This window comes from Sminthopsis crassicaudata, chromosome 3 (genome assembly GCF_048593235.1).
Source record: "Sminthopsis crassicaudata isolate SCR6 chromosome 3, ASM4859323v1, whole genome shotgun sequence".
NCBI classification, from domain to species: Eukaryota; Metazoa; Chordata; class Mammalia; order Dasyuromorphia; family Dasyuridae; genus Sminthopsis; species Sminthopsis crassicaudata.
In genome coordinates, this window is record NC_133619.1 from 608,299,000 (window position 1) to 608,317,989 (window position 18,990).

General features: G+C 39.5%; 1 protein-coding gene across 2 annotated transcripts in view; it reads right to left on the minus strand.

Annotated features, from left to right (window-relative positions):
* Nucleotides 1-12,290, minus strand: part of KDM1A (lysine demethylase 1A) — a 71,354-nt gene extending 59,064 nt beyond the window's left edge. For both annotated transcript variants that reach the window (XM_074305912.1, XM_074305911.1), the window contains exons 1-2: nucleotides 11,718-12,290; nucleotides 6,712-6,877 (exon numbers count right to left, since the gene is read on the minus strand). In XM_074305912.1, coding sequence (XP_074162013.1) covers nucleotides 6,712-6,877; nucleotides 11,718-12,167 — 616 coding nt within the window. In that variant the 5' untranslated portion in view covers nucleotides 12,168-12,290. The remainder of the gene's footprint in view (nucleotides 1-6,711; nucleotides 6,878-11,717) is intronic.
* Nucleotides 12,291-18,990: the final 6,700 nt, after the last annotated feature.

Genomic DNA, 18,990 nt, shown 5'->3' on the forward strand with positions numbered 1-18,990 from the left:
CTTAACGTCTACTACTATGAAATGAAGTAACTGACCAACTCTTTATAATTCAGTTTCCTGCCAGTAAGACAAGTATTGTTATCTCTATTTTTATACAGGAGGAAAATGAGGCTCAAAGGTATGTAAATGAATAGTTCACAATCACATAGTTGGCTCCAACTTAGATCAGATCAGATCAGATCATCCTCCTCCAAGTCTGATTGGCTAAGTACCACAGTGGATAAACCTACCTTTTCTTGTTTATTTGGATTCTTTTTCCCAAGATCTAAAGGGGAAGACAAGGAAGGGGAAGGTTCTAGAGCGTGTAAATGAAAACAGTTAAATAAACCAACCATAAAGTAGAACAAAAGTAGGCCAGTCAAGTTCAGAAACCCTCACTCAAATTTCTACATAAGCCTTATGCCCTCACATATTCAGGTTTCACTAGAAATACAAGGAAAAAAGTTTTTATAAGAGGCCTCATGAAACCATCTGTTCCTCCCCCCCTCCCCTAATTCAAACTAAAACCCAGGACCCACTAAACAGCAAATTTCCACAGCCAGGAAGATGTCCAAGAAGAAAGAAGCAATATCTATGAAAAACAAGATCAATTCAAGCAGCTTTTGTATAAAAATCACAATTATAGGCATCCATTTGAACTTGGTTACTATAGTAGAACCTCACTTATCTGGACTAACTGAAAGATAAGTCTGAGTTTAAGAAAACTCTTCAAGAAATCCAATTTTTAAGTACTTTTAAGTGTGAATCAACAAAAATAGACTCTTTGAAGAAAAAAGACTCTTTTATTATTAATAAAAGTTCCTGCTGGAAAGAAGTACACATCATTAGCATATCAAAACACTAGTAGGCAGTATAGGTCTCTGCTCAGTAACTATCATTGGGCTTTTTGGTCCTATCTGGTGATTTCATCATAGTAACATGTACAGAAAAGTATATTCACTATAATGATGTAAAATTTGGTATCCATAATGGAGTTGTTTAGCAAATACTTTAGAGCTTATACAATGATCATTTGAGGTAAGAATTTTTCCAAATAGTTGCAAGACTGAAAAAAGTGACAGATTAATGAGATTTTACTACACTCTGAAGTATTCACTCAAATTCAAAGGCAACTTAAGACTCTGAGACCAGAATTCAAAAACACTTTCATCAACAAAGAATAAGGAAGAGAATAACTGTTTTAAAAATCACTTAGACATAGTATAAACAGAAAATTCAAAGTCCAAAGTACTGAAATTAAAAACAAAAATATTTAAGAAATAGTGAAACTACTTTTGTATAAAAGTAGCAATTTTAAGTACTAATAACATAACATCCATTAAAACTACAATTTTACAAGAAAGCTACATGCAAATACACACCAAAGTTACTAAACCGTTAACATTTTAAAACAAAAGATTCATCTTATTACTGAAGACTTAAAATAGTCATATCAAAAACATGCATGCAGAATGACAGCAAAGAATCTTCTGAAGCCTACATCAGCACAAATGTTTTCATATTTTATGAACAGCCTGCTCAATATCTCTACCTGGATCATCTGCTGATGTCTAAATTCAACATATTTAGCCTTAAATATCTTCTCTCCCAAAGCATTTCTATCTTCTGACTTCCCTGATAATGACACTACTATTTTGTCTCCAGTATACTACATGATGATCTGACTCCTCTATTTCTTATTGAATATCATATAATTGTTTACACCTCCCAAATCTAATCCCTTTGCTCTGAAAAGGGATTGAATCTGCCTACATGAGAGGTTCTTATTACATAAACTACTAAAGAAGGTTTCTGGGCTTATAGAAGACTTTTCTTCAGTCTCCTTTTCAGTTCACTTGCATACCAACACTGTTGGTACCATCCTAAAACAACACAGCAAGCATGTCACTTGTGGCTGCTAGATAGTGACATGGATAGAGCACAGGTCTTGGAGGCAAGATTCAAGTTTACATCCTGCCTCAGATACTTAGGAGCTGTATCACCCTGGACAAGTCACCTTACTCCCATCTACCTCATCTGTAAAATGGAGGTGATACTAGCAACTATTTCCTTGAATTGTGAGGATGATCAAATGAGATAACATCTGCAAAGTGTCTTGGAGACCTTAAAATGCTATAGAAATGCTAGTTATCATCATCATCCCCACCATCACCACTATATTTCTCTACTGCTAAAAAAAACCTTCAACAGATTCCCCACTGTTAATCAGATAAAGTCTAAACTCTTGTTATTAAGAATACCCCAAAATAACAGTAATTTGGGAAGAGGACTGAATTACAAATCAGGAGGCATATGTCCTAGCCTCAGTTATGTGTGATCTTGGGCAAACCCCTTTAAATCTTCTGGGCCTTAGTGTCTATATCTGTAAGAGAAAGAAAGCTACACTAAAATCCCTTCCAGCTCTAAAAAGCTTACCAACTCTATTTCTATACAAATCTGCTTCAATCAAACTAGGCTATCTACTCACAGTCCCTTAATATATTTTGTGTTTTTCTAACTTAGTTTATACCATTCTTCCTGTCTACTACTACTTCCTTATTCAAACCTGTTCAAATTCTATCCAACTTTCAAGGCACAGTGCTATATTTAGGATCTGTCTGCTATTTGAGCAAAACTCTGTACCTCACATAATCTTTGTTTCTTTGTCTATAAATTGAGGGGGTAGATTCCAATAAGACATTCTCTACAATTTCTTCCATCTTTGAAATGTGTGGTGGCTCAAATCCCAAGCCTCAAGAAAGTCTTATCTAACCAGTTACGTTGGAAGTATTTACTCCTTCAATTGGTACAGTACTATAAATCTAATCATCTGGGAAATAATATTAGCAATTATCTTTTAATATGCTATATCTTAACTTCTCAACTAGAATAAACTAAGAGACATGTTTTTTACTTCTCTGTATACTACTCTACTTGTGTATTAGGTAATGGGTGAGAAATAAGTGCTAAAAAAACAGGAAGAACACATTTATTGGTGAGTTCTTCATTTACTGGTACCTAAATCTTTTCAACAGAAACATTTTCAATATTATAATGAATATTAAATGAAAACTGATTTGATATTTAAAAAAAACATGCTTAGTGCAGTGCCAAATATAGTAGTTTCCTCAAGTAATACTTGCTAATCCACTGAGATACACCTCTACTGGGAGAGTGATACAGACTTTAAGAAGCTGCACATGAATAAAACTGTGGATACAGTTGAATTCAGCTCTGGATGGCCTTGGGAAAATGAGCAAAATTAGGATCAAAGGAGGCTTAGGTCCAAGGTGCTTCAGAACAGATGGCTCAGAGAACACTCTTTTCTTGAAAGAACCAGTTATCTCTTTCCTGCCAAAGCCTATGGAAAAGGTTGTGGGCCTGGCACAGGTAATCTTCAAATGTAAAGTCAATTTTCCTTTGTTTTGCTCGTAGATTATCTACTTCATTAAGCACATCCAGTAAAAGTGTAAGACCCATGCAGTTCTCAGAACCCCATTCAATCACTGCATGCTTTTTGTTATGTTCAGGAAATGTAGGTCAATTTGATTATCAGTCTAGGCAAAACAAGATCATTTGCTACAAATCATAATATAAATGGACATTATTTTGTATTTTCATTGTTTATCAGTACAGATTATCTATGGTTGGTTGAATTTGCAAAGTTAAAAACCGAAAAAGAATTAGGATAATTGAAAGCAATCAAATGTTGTTGTCAGTATACTCTTCTTTGACAGACAAAAGAGATCCTCACTTAATATATGCAGCTTCATTTTTCATTAACAGCCAAAACCTAGATAAGGACTAGTAACTGTTTCAGCTCTATATCCATGAGAATGCTTATATTTTTATACTTCTTAACTACTAACAGGGTAAAACAAAATTTCAAGTATAGTCCTGAGAGTCCTCTGGGATATTAAAGAGGCTCTTTGTAACTTTTTCCAATAATTATATTTCATTTCAAAGTTTTGACTGACAGCTCCTAAGAGCTAACTTATTAAGGTCCATAGGCCTCTCTCAAGTCATTTATCCCCAACAAATGACTTTTGTGGAAGCTGGTCGGATATATAGCTAGGGGTTCAGAAAAAGAAACCAATTGTACTACTACCACTTGAAAAATCTCTTTTATAGGGGCAGCTAGGGTGGCGAAGTGGGTAGAGCACCAGCCTTGAATTCAGGAAGACCGGAGTTTAAATCCAATCTCAGACACTTAACACTTCCTAGCTGTGTGACCTTGGGCAAGTCACTTAACCCCAGCCTCAAAAAAAAAAAAAAAAAAAAAAAAGTCTCTTTTACTGAGATGACACTTCGAGGCTGCACGGAAAATAATTTAGTACTTTTGTTTTTCTTCCCAGGTTATTTTTTAATTTCTAAATCTAATTTTTCTTGTGCAACAAGAGAACTGTATAAATATCTTCACATATATTGTATTTAACATATACTTTAACATGTGTACCATGTATGGGACTGCCTGCCATCTAGGGGAGAGGGTAGAGGGAAGGAAAGGAAAAGTTGGAACAGAATATTTGCAAGGGTCAATGTTGAAAAATTACCCATGCATATGTTTTGTCAATAAAATGCTATAATAATAATAATAATAATAATAATAATAATAATAATAATAAAAACTGAGCTAAAAAAAAAAAGAAAGAAAACTATGCATTGATTTTAATTATATGTTTTGGTATCTCATTCAACATTAATAATGAATGTTAGCTCATCAATTCTTTGGTATCAGGAAGGACAACTATTAGAAAAAACACAAATTTTTTTTAAAAAATCTAATTGAAATATTATTGTTAATATCTTACTAAAGTCATATTTTTAAAAGAAACATTCAAGTTAGTCATTTATCCTCTAAAATAATTAAACAATTTGATTTCACTGTGAAAACAATAGTGTTCTTTCACAAAGAAATAAAGTCTTTTCCTTACAGATTGGATAAATGAGGCATAAAGATGAAATGTTTAGGCTTAAGGCACATTCTGAACAAGTAAACCAGGACTTATATCTAGTTCTCTGAACTCCAAATCCAGTTTCCTTTCCATGCTGCCAATTAATTTAAAGGCTTCTCATGCCCAAGAGCTCTTTTAAGAGAGATTATAAGAATAACCAATCTTTTCAGAACCCAACATTCCTCCAGAACCCAATACTTTTCACAGCTGAAAATGAACCTGAAATCAATGGAAACAAAGGCTTCCTTAGGGTTGAGAATCTGGTCAGATGACATGCTTGCTATTTAAGTACCAAAAGTCAGTTTAACATATGACTAGATTAATAATTCTCAATTGAGTAATAAAAAATATCTGAACTACAAGAAAACATAGAACATTTTTATTTAACAGAGGAGAAAAACCTAAACAAAAAATAAACTCAGTTTAAAAAAAAATTAAGAATCCCTGGAAACAATCTGCCACTATTCAAAAGTAGCCACTATGCCCGTGGTGTAGGAATGACAGAGAACATGATGAGAAGTATTTGGGTACCCTGGCAATTCAGGGAGGCTTCCAAAAATCTTCCAGATGCCAAAAGCGGCTGGAAATGAGAAATGAAAAGGCTAATCTTTGATAAAAGAGACTAAAAATCAGTGGTGTATTGGTACTGGGGCTACTGTGAATATAAGGAAATTCAAGAAAGGCCTTTGTAATCAATAATAATTCAATAATTATCAAGATGCTTTTAGGGTGGAAAAAGCCACCACATTGAAAAAGATTTTTAAAAATTGTTTTAACTTTTCCTGAAAACATCTTAAGCTAAAAGAACCATGACTTCATACCATCAGAACTTAAGGCAGAATTTTCTATAATTGCCAGGGTTCACTAGGAATGTAAGGGTCCCCTTAGATTCCCAATACTTTGTATGTGACTAAGGTTCACTGAACCTAGACCTAGACACTGGAATGTGCAATAGGGTCTTATCTTGACACTGAATATAAGGCATGACTTCCAGGATATTTCCCACTGCATGCTAGTCACCCCAAGCTACACCATAAGTGTCTAGCGAGGTGCAGAGCTTAACTAGAACAATGTTAGACTCATTACTGTCACCTAAAGTTATTCTGTATCAGGGTAGCCACCACCTATATTGACCTTCAGATTTGTCCGGGGAAAAAAAGCCCTACATTTTTTGAAAAAACCTCAAATACAAAATGTTTTTATCTTCTACCCTCCCTGTATCTTCCCCCACTCACACCTACAATAAAACAATTATCAGACTAGTCCAGGCAACAGCAAAACTGCTATGATGATTCTAGCAGATAGGTCAAGAGGGGTGCTTAATTACATATGAACTTAGGTAAATACCCTTTAATACCCTTTAGGCACCACCCCCACCTGCAAAAAAAAAATGAGATAAAAATCAGTAATGGCTATTACCTTGCTTTCTCTATACGCTTAAGACATTTATAAGGTCTTGATCGCAATACAATCTTTCAAACTCTTTGAATCTGTGGCAATACTGATTATTTTCATTATAAGTTCATCTCCTTCAAGTTCTTTATTTTTTTCTACCATTTTCAGACTTCTCGTTCTCCCAGTAGTCTACCCCTTCCCCAATGCATACAAAGACACATCATATCAAAACCAACGCTTTATGGACACAGAGTCATAAAGACAACACATGACAAGAACCTCACAGCATAAGTAAGAAATCAAAGACGGGGACCTAAACAAGGCCAGTCATCACATTACTCCATTAATTTAAATACAGACGAAATTTGCTTCTGCAACTCACCAGATGGCTCTTCAGGCTCACTTTCATTCTCCTCCTCTGGAGGGGCTTGAGGAGGAGGTGGAGGAAGCTTCTTTTCCTTCTCTGCTTTAGCATTTCTTTCCTCTTCAGAATAGTACTCATCTTCAGAAAGGTTAGCCAAGCTCTCATCCATTTCTCTGTACTCTACCTATATGAAGACCATGTCAGGGAAAACAAGGTAAAACAGTACCTCAATTAATGCACTCAAATTTTAAGTACAACAAATTAGAAACCAGGCTTCTATCTATTAAAAAAAAAAAAAAAAAAAAAAAAAAAAAAAAAAAAAAGAACCTCCCATTAGTGCATTATACAGCACAACATTGTCATAATTTCATTCTCATAAATTCATTTATTCGACCAATTACATTTACTGTGTCTGCTATGGAGAAAGCTCTACGTTAGATGCTATTCGAGACATCAAAAGGAAGGACCCACTGGTTGCTTCATATCCCATCTGTCATTTTTCACCTCCAACCATAGGGGATCATTAATTGGAGGAGATATAAATCCATTCAGCTTTGAAACTCTCTGAGACTGATCTGATTTGATTGATGAATGAATGCAAGACAGTCTAATGGTAAACAATCTAAATAAAATGCACAATGAAGACTTTGAAATCTGAAGTCAACTGAGATAAACTAAAGAAAGACTTCTCAGAACAATTTCTATGGGTGCAAAGTGCTTCAAATTCACTTCTTCCACAATCTCAGTCCACCATGATCTTTCTGTCTCTGCACTCCTATTATGTTAGGATTTTTACAAGATGCTAAGTCACTGGAATGAATAGAATACTTAGAATCTTTCTGTATCATAAATTATATTGCTTCCTGCAAAAGTTCTTCTATCTACCTCTCCAACTCGATCTCTTCCTATTCACCTAGATGAACCCTTTGCTCCAGCCAGTCAGTGCAGAGCTAGCTTTACAAAGAGATTTGGGAAGCAATTTCATATTTTATTATCACATTTGATCCTCAAAATAGCTCTGCAAATGTGGTAGGTAGGAAAAATGGCCAAAACAATTGAAATACTCATTGAATATACCACTCCTCATAGCTTTGGTCACATATTCATTTTGCACTTACATTATAGGTGTTTTCCTATATAAATTAACGTCCCTATTCTACCATATACTGGCCAACATATGTACCTATGTATATGTATATCAAATCTTGCTTCCTAAATTAGATGGATTTTAATTTCTTTGAGGGTAGTGACTATCTCTTATATGCCTCTTAGCCTAGCACCTAAAAAACTGTATTTCACATAAGCACTACAGAAAATTCTATAATACAACTGTGTTTTACTATTCTCTAATGTGTCATGTTTTTTTCTATATAAATTATAACTCTAAGGGGAAGTACCCTAATTGTAAAGCACCCTTGCCTGTCTCCCAATTCCTCAACAAGTCTTCTCAGATTAAAAAAAGTGTCCATTTTTATGGCACTTTAAGAAATGTAGAAAGAGAAAAATCTGGAACACAAAAATCTTAAAAAATGAATTTTGAAAACTATCTTTACATGTATTGGGAAAATAAAGTACTATTGAAAAAGTATTTAAAAATTAATATTAAAAAAATATAAAGCACTTTCTTCTATGGAACATAGTTGCCATATTATGCCATATTAGGCAACCAAAGTTCAATGTTTTACCCAGGATCACAGAGGTAGTTAAGTATCAGAATAGGGATGAGAAGGCCACTCTTTTCTGACAAAGCAGTGTTGGGTAAGACAGGTCTAACCTTTCTAGAATCTTATTTTCTCATCATACCAAATCTATTTATTTATTTATTTATTTAATTGATTTTTAAAGAACTGGCAGGTAACAGCCCATTTGCTTTGTTCATGGCAGAGGCACCAATAAGAGTTCACATTTACATTATACTTAGTTTTCACAAATTCTTTTGAAGGGATAGTGTAAGTACTGCCTTGTTTCTGTAGAAATGAAAGTGTCCTGCAGGAGAAAGGCCTGGCTCTCTCTGGCCCCTAAAACCACAATCCTTTCAATCTGCCACTAAGTTTGAAGAAGTGCACTGAGTGCCAATGGTTTTCAAATACAGTCAGGGACAAGGAAATGGCGAGCAACAAACCCAAATCCTCCTAGACCAGATTCCCTGCCCCACCATTCACAGGACCAGAAAAGGACTTTTTTTCCTTAGTATTTTTAAAAGATCTGTTTATTTTATCTCTGTAGACACAGTGTCCATGATACCCCTTATACCCTATGTCATAGTAAACTGTCTCATGAGTTACAGTAGATAAAACCCTTCATCACTTGAAGACCAACTCTGGTGATGAGCAAAGAAATATAACCCTGACAAATGTGAATTGATACCACCTCTACTTGTATTGCAATTTCTAGGTCCTGCTTTTAATTCAAAATTAAGAGCTATAACACAAAGAGCATGGGAAAGGAAGAACGAACAATAGATACAGAACGCTATAATCTGGGGTAAACAAACATTATGGTACTTACAATCTAGGTTTCCAATGATGTGACCTCTTTTAAAGACAAGTTTTCTGGCAGTGATATGGAAACCCTCAGAGAAAGCCTTTTACCTTTCCCTCTCCTTCCCAGCCATTGAATCACTGGTTTCCCTCAAGTATCCTCATCATAAGAACCAAAATAACCCTGGGGCTTGTTGGGGGCTAAATGGAAGCTTCTATCTAAGCTCAGGAGTGTCCTGTAGCTTTGAGCTGCAAAGAAGGGCCCTGCATTGATTGGAAGATGCTGTCTTGGGTCTCTAAGCAGAAGGGGAGGAGACACTCACGAGAGGTTTCTGAGCAGGAGATATTTGCGCTGGAGTGCTACAGTGGAGATGTAGAAAAGAGGAAGATGGCTGGTGGGGGGCAGTCGGATTGATATTGAGGGAGAAAGGCTAGTGTGATTTAAGATAACTTGAGTATTCCTTATGCTGAACCAGATGAAAACATGGTTGGGGGAAGACTGCATTTGATCCTTTAGGGTTATTGATCAAGAGAGTTCCTGTACTATAATTAATGGGCCATAGGTTGTTGGAGGCATTTGGATCCTCAATCAGGACTTGATTGTGACTAGTTATATGACACTGAGCAAACCACTTCCTCTTGTTTGCCTCAGTTTCCTTATCTGTAAAATGAGTTGCACTGTAGTACCTTGGTCAAGAAAACCCCAAAGAGGCACCAAAGAATAAGCCACCACTGAACAACAACAACAAAAATCTGACAATGCTCCGACCCAGTAACTCCAAAGGGCAACGAAGAAGCTACCCACCTTTTAAGAAGGAATACTGTACTTAAGATAAGGAATAAAACATTTTTGGCTATGGCCAATCTGGAAACATGCAGTGCTGGACTATACACAACTGTTTGTTAGGATTCTGTTGAGATTTTTTTCCTCCCAAATGAAAGAGGAGGGAGAAAAAAGTACACGCTTACTGAAGAGTTTAAAACCACTACAACCAGATCCTACTGTCCTCCCAAACAGCTCTTTCTTCTCCGCCAAACCCTTTAGAAAAAGCTAACCACCCTCAACTGCCCAGCTCCTTTCCTCTCACTTCTCTGCAGTTTACCAGGGATCTCTTAATTGAGAGACGGATGGTCTTTTTTTCAGTCGTTCTCCACTTCACTGTCCGCGAGTGACACTGCTGAGCACTCTCCTCCTCCTGACTCTTTCCTCCTCTCTGGCCTTCACAACATCACTTGGTGTTTAGCAAAGTCCTCTGCTGGCTCATCACTCATGCCATGCCTCCTAATCCTCCCTAAGATTCTGTCCTGGTACCCAACTCTTCTCTCCCTAACCTGGCTCTCCGGTGAGCCCATCAGTCGCAATGGCTTTTAATTATGTAGATGCAAACTCACAGCTTCAATCCCACATCCTCAATCTGCCCTCCCGGACATTCCAAACCCAGCAAGTCCAAAAGAAAGTTTCTCCAGCTTCTTCCTCTCCTTCCCCCACCCACATTTTCTACTCCCTTAGTTTCGCCGTTACTTCCCCTCCCGGCCCTCGAGCCCCCACTCCACCGCGGGTCCCTTCTCCAAAGGCAGACTCTGAGGCACGGCGCTCTCCAGGGGGTCCCCTCCAGCCTCCAGCCAGAACGGAGGCTCTCCTTCAGTCCTTGCCAGGCTCGCTGGGCATTAGGGGGGCCCCCTCCGGCTCCCTGGCTTTGTCCCTCCCGACCCGGCCTCCTCCCTCCCTCACAGTCGCCCTCTTGCTTCCAGGCCCAGCCCAAGCATCCCCTTCTGTGGCCTTTTCTGCCGCAGACACCCTTCTCTCCCCTAAGGCCTCCCACTGAACGACTCCACATTCTCCACCCCTTTATCTCCGCTTGGACATGGAAGCCCGGCTCTAGAGCCCAGAGCCCGGCCCGGGCCGCTGCTTGCCAAGTGCTCTGTGCTTCTGGAGAACAGCGGGGCTCCATGATGGAAGGGGCGGCCAGGCTTGGGGAGTCACTGTGCTGGAATGGGGGAGTTGGGGGAGGGGGCAGGCCAGACAGGTTCTTCCCGAGTCTCCAAGGCAGAGAGGTGCTGGAGGAGCCTCCATGATTTCCATGGAGGAAGGCTGGGGGGGGAGGGGACATCTCCCAGGACCCCCAGGAGAACTGGAGTTTCCGGGGGATAGCGCCTCCCTAGGTCTCCGAAGGGGGAGGAGGAGTTCTTCACACGGGGTAGGGTTTCTCAGTGGGGGACCCTCTCGAAGGAATCTCCCCTCAGTGGGGAGGCCTTTTCGAGGGGATCTCCATTAGGAGAAATGGGGACTGACTCTCCACAGATCCAAGAGGACCTCTCGGTGGGGGGCCTTCCCTGATAGAGCCTCCCTGGGTCCCCGAAGGGGGAGGGAGAGTCCTCGAGAGCTGGAATGTTCGTGGGGAGGGTCTCTCGGTGGGGAGCCCTCTGGAAGGGTATCCATGGGAGAAGGGAGCGGGGGGAGGGCGGGGGGGGAAGCCTCCCGCGGGAACCACCCTGGGGGTCATGGGGGGATGGCTCAGGTGCCCAGACGTGGGCCTCACTCACCTTGGCCCGCTTACGTCGGCTGGTCCGGCGGCCCTCGGGGGTCTCGGCGATGCCCGTCTCCATGGGCGTCCCGGCAGGTCCCGGCGCTCCGGCCGGCCCGGGCTGCGGCGCTCCGGCGGGGCCCGTCGGCTCCGCCAGGCCCCCGGGAGGCGAGGCCCGCAGCGGCTCCTTCTTGCGGGGCGTACGCTCCCCACCGGGCCCCGGCCCGCTCCCAGCTCCGGCCCCGGCCCCGGGCCCCGCCTCGGCCGAGCCCGCCAGGCCGGTGGCCGGGGGCGCCGCGGTCACGGCAGCTGCCGCCACGGCCGTCGCCGCCTCGGAGCCGTTCTCCGCACCGCCTGCAGCCCCCGAGCCCGCCTCGGCCCCCGAGGCCGCCGCCGCCGCTGCTGCCGCCGCCGCCGCTGCCGCCGCCGCCGCCGCCGCCGCCGCGGCCGCCTTCTTCCCGGTCAGCATGTCCCGACGCCTCACGGACCGCCGGAGGCCACGCGCGCTCGCACCCTACGGTCACCGCCTAACGCCGTCGCAGCCCAGGCCTGCTGCGCGCTCCCGACCAGCGCCGGACAAAGCGTCCCACACCTGGCGGCGGCGGCGGCGCGCACGCTCCAGCACGCCAGGTCAGAGAGCCGACGTGACTGGCTAGAGCGGCAGCGCACCATGGAGAGCGTGCTTAAAGACCAGTGCGTGGAGACACTGTCCTAGAGCGTCCCCTGGCGGCCAGAGTACTCCTCGGGCGCCGCCTAGGTGTTCGTCTCCACGCTTAGTTGCCTGGATTTGAAATTGGTAGTATTGGTGAAACTCGCCCTCGAGGAGCGGAGCTGGCCTGACGCCTACAGGCAGCTGCCAGTCAGCGCGTCCTGAATTCGGAGGGCGGGACTCCAGACTCCGACTCCCGCTGCTCAGATTCACTACAGAATCACCGCGCTCCAGTCTCCGAGGCGCTCGGGTCCCTCCTGGTCTGCACATCCCCGACGGGCAGCGCTGCTGGCCACTGCTTAAGGCCCCGGGAGGGGCGTCGGGCCCTGCTCGCAGTCTCTGTACCTGCAGCCAAACGAGAGTGGGGGCCTGTCCCCTGCAGAGGCCCTGAGTGGGAAACCGGCGGGGAAGGCAGTTAGCAAATAAATCACGCGCGACGTGACTGAGTCCAGACGCGAACAGTCAAGGGCAGAAGTGAAAGCAATGAGGACCATGGGGATTTAGAAGAGGAAATTCACCGATTGCTGCAGAGGAAGGAAGGCACCCCGGAAAACAGAACGGAGACCCGAAAAATGAAGGGATGTAGGACGTCAGAGCTTGCGAGGTCCAAGAGAACATGACGTAACAGACAATATGGCGTCACTGCCGTGCGGACGTGACCTCATAACCAAGAACATCCAGAAACATCGAATGTCAGCACGTGGAGTGCTGGGATATCAAAGTGCCCCTCTGAGGGACATCCCGGGTATAGAACGTTTAGAATATCTGCGATGGAAGTAGCTTCCTTTGGGGTCTGCAGATAGCTTTCAATCCATGAACTAGAACACTAATCTTTAACTGAAATGAACATTTCCTTCGGTTATCTGAAAAAAAGTTCCATGGGCTTCTGGATGGAAGATGGAATCCATGACACAAAAACAGTCAAACTCTCTTTTAGAGCCGCATTCTGTGTTCTAATCTGCATTCTCGCCCGTCTTGTGCCATGGGCCCCGTGGCAGTCTGGAAAAGAGGTGTGGACCCTCTTTTCGAAATCATATTTTTAAATAACTCGAAGGAATTCTAAATTTCAGTGAAAATGAAGATTAATTTTTTCCATTCATATTCACAAACAACTTGAAATTCATCCTTGGATTCCTCCTGCCTTACAGCACAGAACATCAGATCTAGAAGAATCTTAGGACAATGTTTAGTTCAATCCACCTAATCTGAGGAAACTGAATAGAAAGAAAGAAAATGGAAACTTCTGGACGAAATAGAGTGAGATGGACATTAGTGTTGCTGTTGAGTCACTGGGGTTTTCTTGGCAAAGATACAGGAATGGCTTTTTATTTCCTTATCCAGCTCATTTTACTGATGAGGACTTGCCAGGGCCACAGAGCTAGTGAGTGTCTGAGGCTGGATTTGAATTTAGGACGATGGGTCTTCCTGAATGGGGCCTAGCACTCTGCCCACTGCAATTCCAGTGTCATCTGCATTCAGAGAGAGAATTGTGGAGATTGAATGTGGATCAAAGATTGTGTTTTATTTGTTGTTTGTTTCCTTATTTTTTTTCCCTTTTTGAGCTGATTTTTTTTTTTTTTTTTGCTCAGCGTGACAAATGTGGAAATATGTTTAGATGAACTGCCCACATTTAACTTATATCAGATTGTCTGTTGTCTTGGGGGGGATAAGAGGAGTTGAGAAGGAGAAAAATTTGAAACACAATCTTTTTGAAAGGTGACTGTTGAAAACTATCTGCATGTTTTTGGAAAAATAAAATGCCACTATAATCATGCTACATTAAAAAAAAAAAATTTATGTGATGAGCAACTATGATGAAGTCATCATTACCATGGGACATCTACCCTTTGTTGTTCCTGAAGGAAATGAACGAAAAGGGAAAGGGGTAAATAGCTTCATTTCTGAAAAATAAATGAAGAACATACAAAATCACAATCAGAATAGATAAATCTTTGTTTTTCTTGCTTTTTTGCAACATGGCTAATATGGAAATATGTTTTTCATGATTTCACATATTTGATTAATATCACATGTCTTGTCCTCTTAATGGATGGGGAGAGGTGGGAGGGAGGATGATTTTTACTTTCCAGCATGAATTATGCAATTTTTTAGCAATAATTTTCCTGATGATTCTGTCAGTGTGTGATCTTTGTCTAACAACTAATAATATGACATTCTACTGAAGTAATTGGATTATATTCAGGTTGATATTTACTCTATCATTTTTTAAAAAAAGAAAATAGATTATCCTGAATCCAACCAGGTATATGCAAGAAAATAGCAGGTTCACAATAATGCTGGGGTGCAGAGAGGTGATAAAGAGCTGTGGATTATGCATTGGAATTTGGAAGAAATCACTTCAACCCCTTTAGAAGGAGAAAACATGAAAGCCTAAGACATAGACGTAGTGAATTCCCACAGAGATAATAGATAGCAGAGTTGGATTTTGAACCAAGGGTCTTTGATGCCAAAGCCAATGCTGTTTTCTACATCAAAGTTTCTTAAATTTTAAGTCACGAAATTATGATTTATTATCAGGAAATGATTGATTTGTATACCTATTTTACATATCTATATACCAAGGATTGCATAAAAATTTCTCAGGCAAAAAGGGGTTAAAAGCAGAAAAAGTTTAAGCTCTGGTCTATATTATTAGTAACCAGAAAGTCACATGGAGGGGGGAACTAGAAGGCAGGAGGAGTAACTAGTCTTCTCCATAATGGTACAGAGCAACACTGCAATAGACCACACCACTGATAAATATTTCATATTTATTAAAAAAAAGAACTTATCAATGGAACAGATTAGAAGTAATTGCTCAATCAGCACATTTTTTTGAAAATTAACTATAAGTATGGCAGAAACTAGGCATGGACCCACATTTAACACCACATACTAAAATAAGATCAAAATAGGTCCAAGATTTAGGCATAAAGAATGAGATCATAAATAAATTAGAGGAACATAGGATAGTCTACCTCTCAAACTTGTGGAGGAGGAAGGAATTTGTGTCCACAGGAGAACTAGAGATTGATCACAAAATAGAAAATTTTGATTACACCAAATTAAAAAGTTTCTGAACAAACAAAACTAATGCAAACAAGATTAGAAGGGAAGTAACAAATTGGGAAAACATTTTTACAGGTAAAGGTTCTGATAAAGGCCTCATCTACAAAATATACAGAGAATTGACTCTATAAGAAATCAAGCCATTCTCCAATTGATAAATGGTCAAAGGATATGAACAGACAATTCTCAGATGATGAAATTAAAACTATTTCCACTCATATGAAAAGGTGTTCCAAATCACTATTGATCAGAGAAATCCAAATTAAGACAACTCTGAGATATCATTACACACCTGTCAGATTGGCTATGATGACAGGAACAAATAACGATGAATGTTGGAGGGGCTGTGGGAAAACTGGGACACTGATGCATTGTTGGTGGAGTTGTGAAAGAATCCAGCCATTCTGGAGAGTAATCTGGAATTATGCCCAAAAAATTATCAAAATGTGCATACCCTTTGACCCAGCAGTGCTATTACTGGGCTTATATCCCAAGGAAATACTAAAGAAGGGAAAGGGACCTGTATGTGCCAAAATGTTTGTGGCAGCCCTTTTTGTAGTGGCTAAAAACTGGAAAATGAATGGATGTCCATCAATTGGAGAATGGTTGGGTAAATTATGGTATATGAATGTTATGGAATATTATTGTTTTGTAAGAAATGACCAACAGGAGTAATACAGAGAGGCCTGGAGAGACTTACATCAACTGATGCTGAGTGAAATGAGCAGAACTAGGAGATCATTATACACTTCAACAATGATACTGTATGAGGATGTTTTCTGATGGAAGTGGATATCTAAAACATATAGAAGAGCTAATCCAATTCCAATTGATCAATGATGGATAGAATCAGCTACACCCAGAAAAGGAACACTGGAAAATGAGTGTAAACTGTGAGCATTTTTTGCTTGTTTGTTTTTTTGTTTTTCTTCCCAGATTATTTTTACCTTCTGAATACAATTCTTCCTTTGCAACAACAACAACAACAAAATTTGGTTCTGCACATATATATATTGAACTAGGATATACTATAAGATATTTAATATGTATGGGAATGCCTGCCATCTAGGGGAGGGGGTGGAGGGAAGGAGGGGAAAAATTCAGAACAAAAGGGAGTACAAGGGATAATGTTGTAAAAAAAAAAATTACCTATGCATATGTACTGTCAAAAAAATGTTATAATTATAAAAATTAATTATATATATATACATATGTATATAAAGAAAATTAACTATAAGGTTTTAAAGCCTTGAGTCATGTTTTTCTCTGCACCTGGACAAGTAGTATTGTTTAATCAATTAGTTATGGCTGACCCCATTTGGGGTTTTCTTGGCAGAGATACTGGAGCGGTTTGCCATTTCCTTCTCCAGCTCACCTTACAGATGGGAAAACTGAGGCAACTAAAGTTAAGTGACTTGCCCAGGGTCACACTTACTAAGTGAAGTTGAACTAAAGAGCATTTTGTTAAGTGCTAGTAACACAAATTAGTAAACGAACTGCTTAATACTAGGAATAGAAATGCAAAAAACAAAACACAGTCCCATCTCTCAAAAAGCTTACATTCTAAGGGAGAAAAGAATACATAAAAGGAACATGAGAAAAGGAGGGGAGCTTAAGAAGAAGAAAATATGATGGAGGATGATGGAAAGGTCTGGAGGTTAAGAAATGAAGAGATGGCTGGGCTGGGTGCCCTCAAATGGAACACATTATAATGAATTGAATATAGTACTATAATGTTGGATAAACTCAAGGACATTGAATGAATCTTACTCCAAGGAATTGCTAGGGAAAAAATTAGAAATTAGATTCAGACCAATATGTCACACTATCACAATAAATTCTAAGTGGATAGATGATCTAGATATAAAATATCATAACAAAGACAAATCAGAGAAGATTAGAAGATGATAGTTTTCAAAACTGTGGAGAGAATATCTGACTAAACAAGGAAGAGATGATCATAAAGGAAAAAATGGACAATACTGACTCAAAGTTTTCAGTACTGCTTTATTTTTCCCAATTACATATGAAGATATTTTTTAAACATTAATTTTAAAAATTGGGGGTTCTAAATTTTCTTCCTCACTGCCTCACTCCCTCACCCACCCAATAAGCAATTTTGTATAGATTATATATGTGCAATCATGTAAAATTTATTTTCACATTAGTCATGTAAGAAAAAAAGAAAAGAAAGTGGAAAGTAGTATTCTTTGATCTGCATTCAGATTCTATCAGTTCTTTCTGTTGACATAGATAGCATTTTTGCTTCGAGATTGACTCACAAAGTTGAAAAGGTTTTACACAAACAAATTCAGTGTGTTTAGAATTAGAAGAGAAAGCCCTTTGGGGTTGGGGGAGGGATGGGAAACCTTTGAAGCAAATCCATTCTCGAATAAACATCTGAAGATACACAGGGAATTAAAACAAACATCTAAGAACAAAATCCATTTCCCAATAGATAAGTGGTCAAAGGATATCCAATCTACCAACAGCTACATTAAAAAAAAATGTTCCAAATTATTAATAATAAGAAATATGAACATTAAAACCACTCTGAAGGTATATCTCCTACCCATCAGATTGGGAAAGAAGCCAAAAAAAAAAAAAAAAAAAACAAACCAAAAAAAAAAACCAAAAAAACAAAAAAAACCAGTAGAAATTGTTGGAATGGTTTTGGTAAGACATGTAGTTATCTGCAATTAGTAGATCTGGGAATTGGTCCAATCATTTTGCTGGGTTTTTTTTTTTTTTATTATTCTATTCATTTTCCATTATGAACTTCACAAAACTCACCAACACAAACATTTCCATATACAAAGAAGAGCAGAAAAAGACATTGTATATGAAACTGTGTATCTATTATGTTTAAAATACATTTAATATAGTAGTAGAAACACTGATGGTTATATTTGAAACTATATATCTATTATGTTTAAAATACATTTAAGATAGTAGAAACCCTGCCTTCTTTGTCTTTGTCCTTTATGACTTCTTCCACTCTCTTGTGTAGGTCTGTGTATATTTATGTTTCACTAAAACTTTTTTGGGGGAGGTGAGGAATCACTAACTCCAGTTTTCCACTCTTCCTCATAATATTTTCCCTTTCTCCTAAGAAAAGTTCTCTCCCAAAACAAATAAATATAGTCAAGCAAAACAAATTCATATATTGGCTATTTCTGAAAAAAATTACATACTTCATTCCGAATCATTCTCTTTGTCAAGAGATGGGGGCCACATTTCATCATCAGTCTTCTGTAGTAGAGATTGATCCTTGAATTAATCAAAGTTCTTAAGTCTTTCAAAGTTTTTCTTGACAAAATTTTAGTCTTTATACAAATTGTTCTGTTGACTTTACTTAATTCACTCTACATTAATTCATACAAGTCATCCTACAAATTTCTCTGACAGCCATTAGGAATTTCTCACAGCACATTCTATAACATTCATATTTAATAATGATTAGTTTAGCTATTCCTTAATTGATGGATACCTAATTTGTTTGGATTTCTTTGCC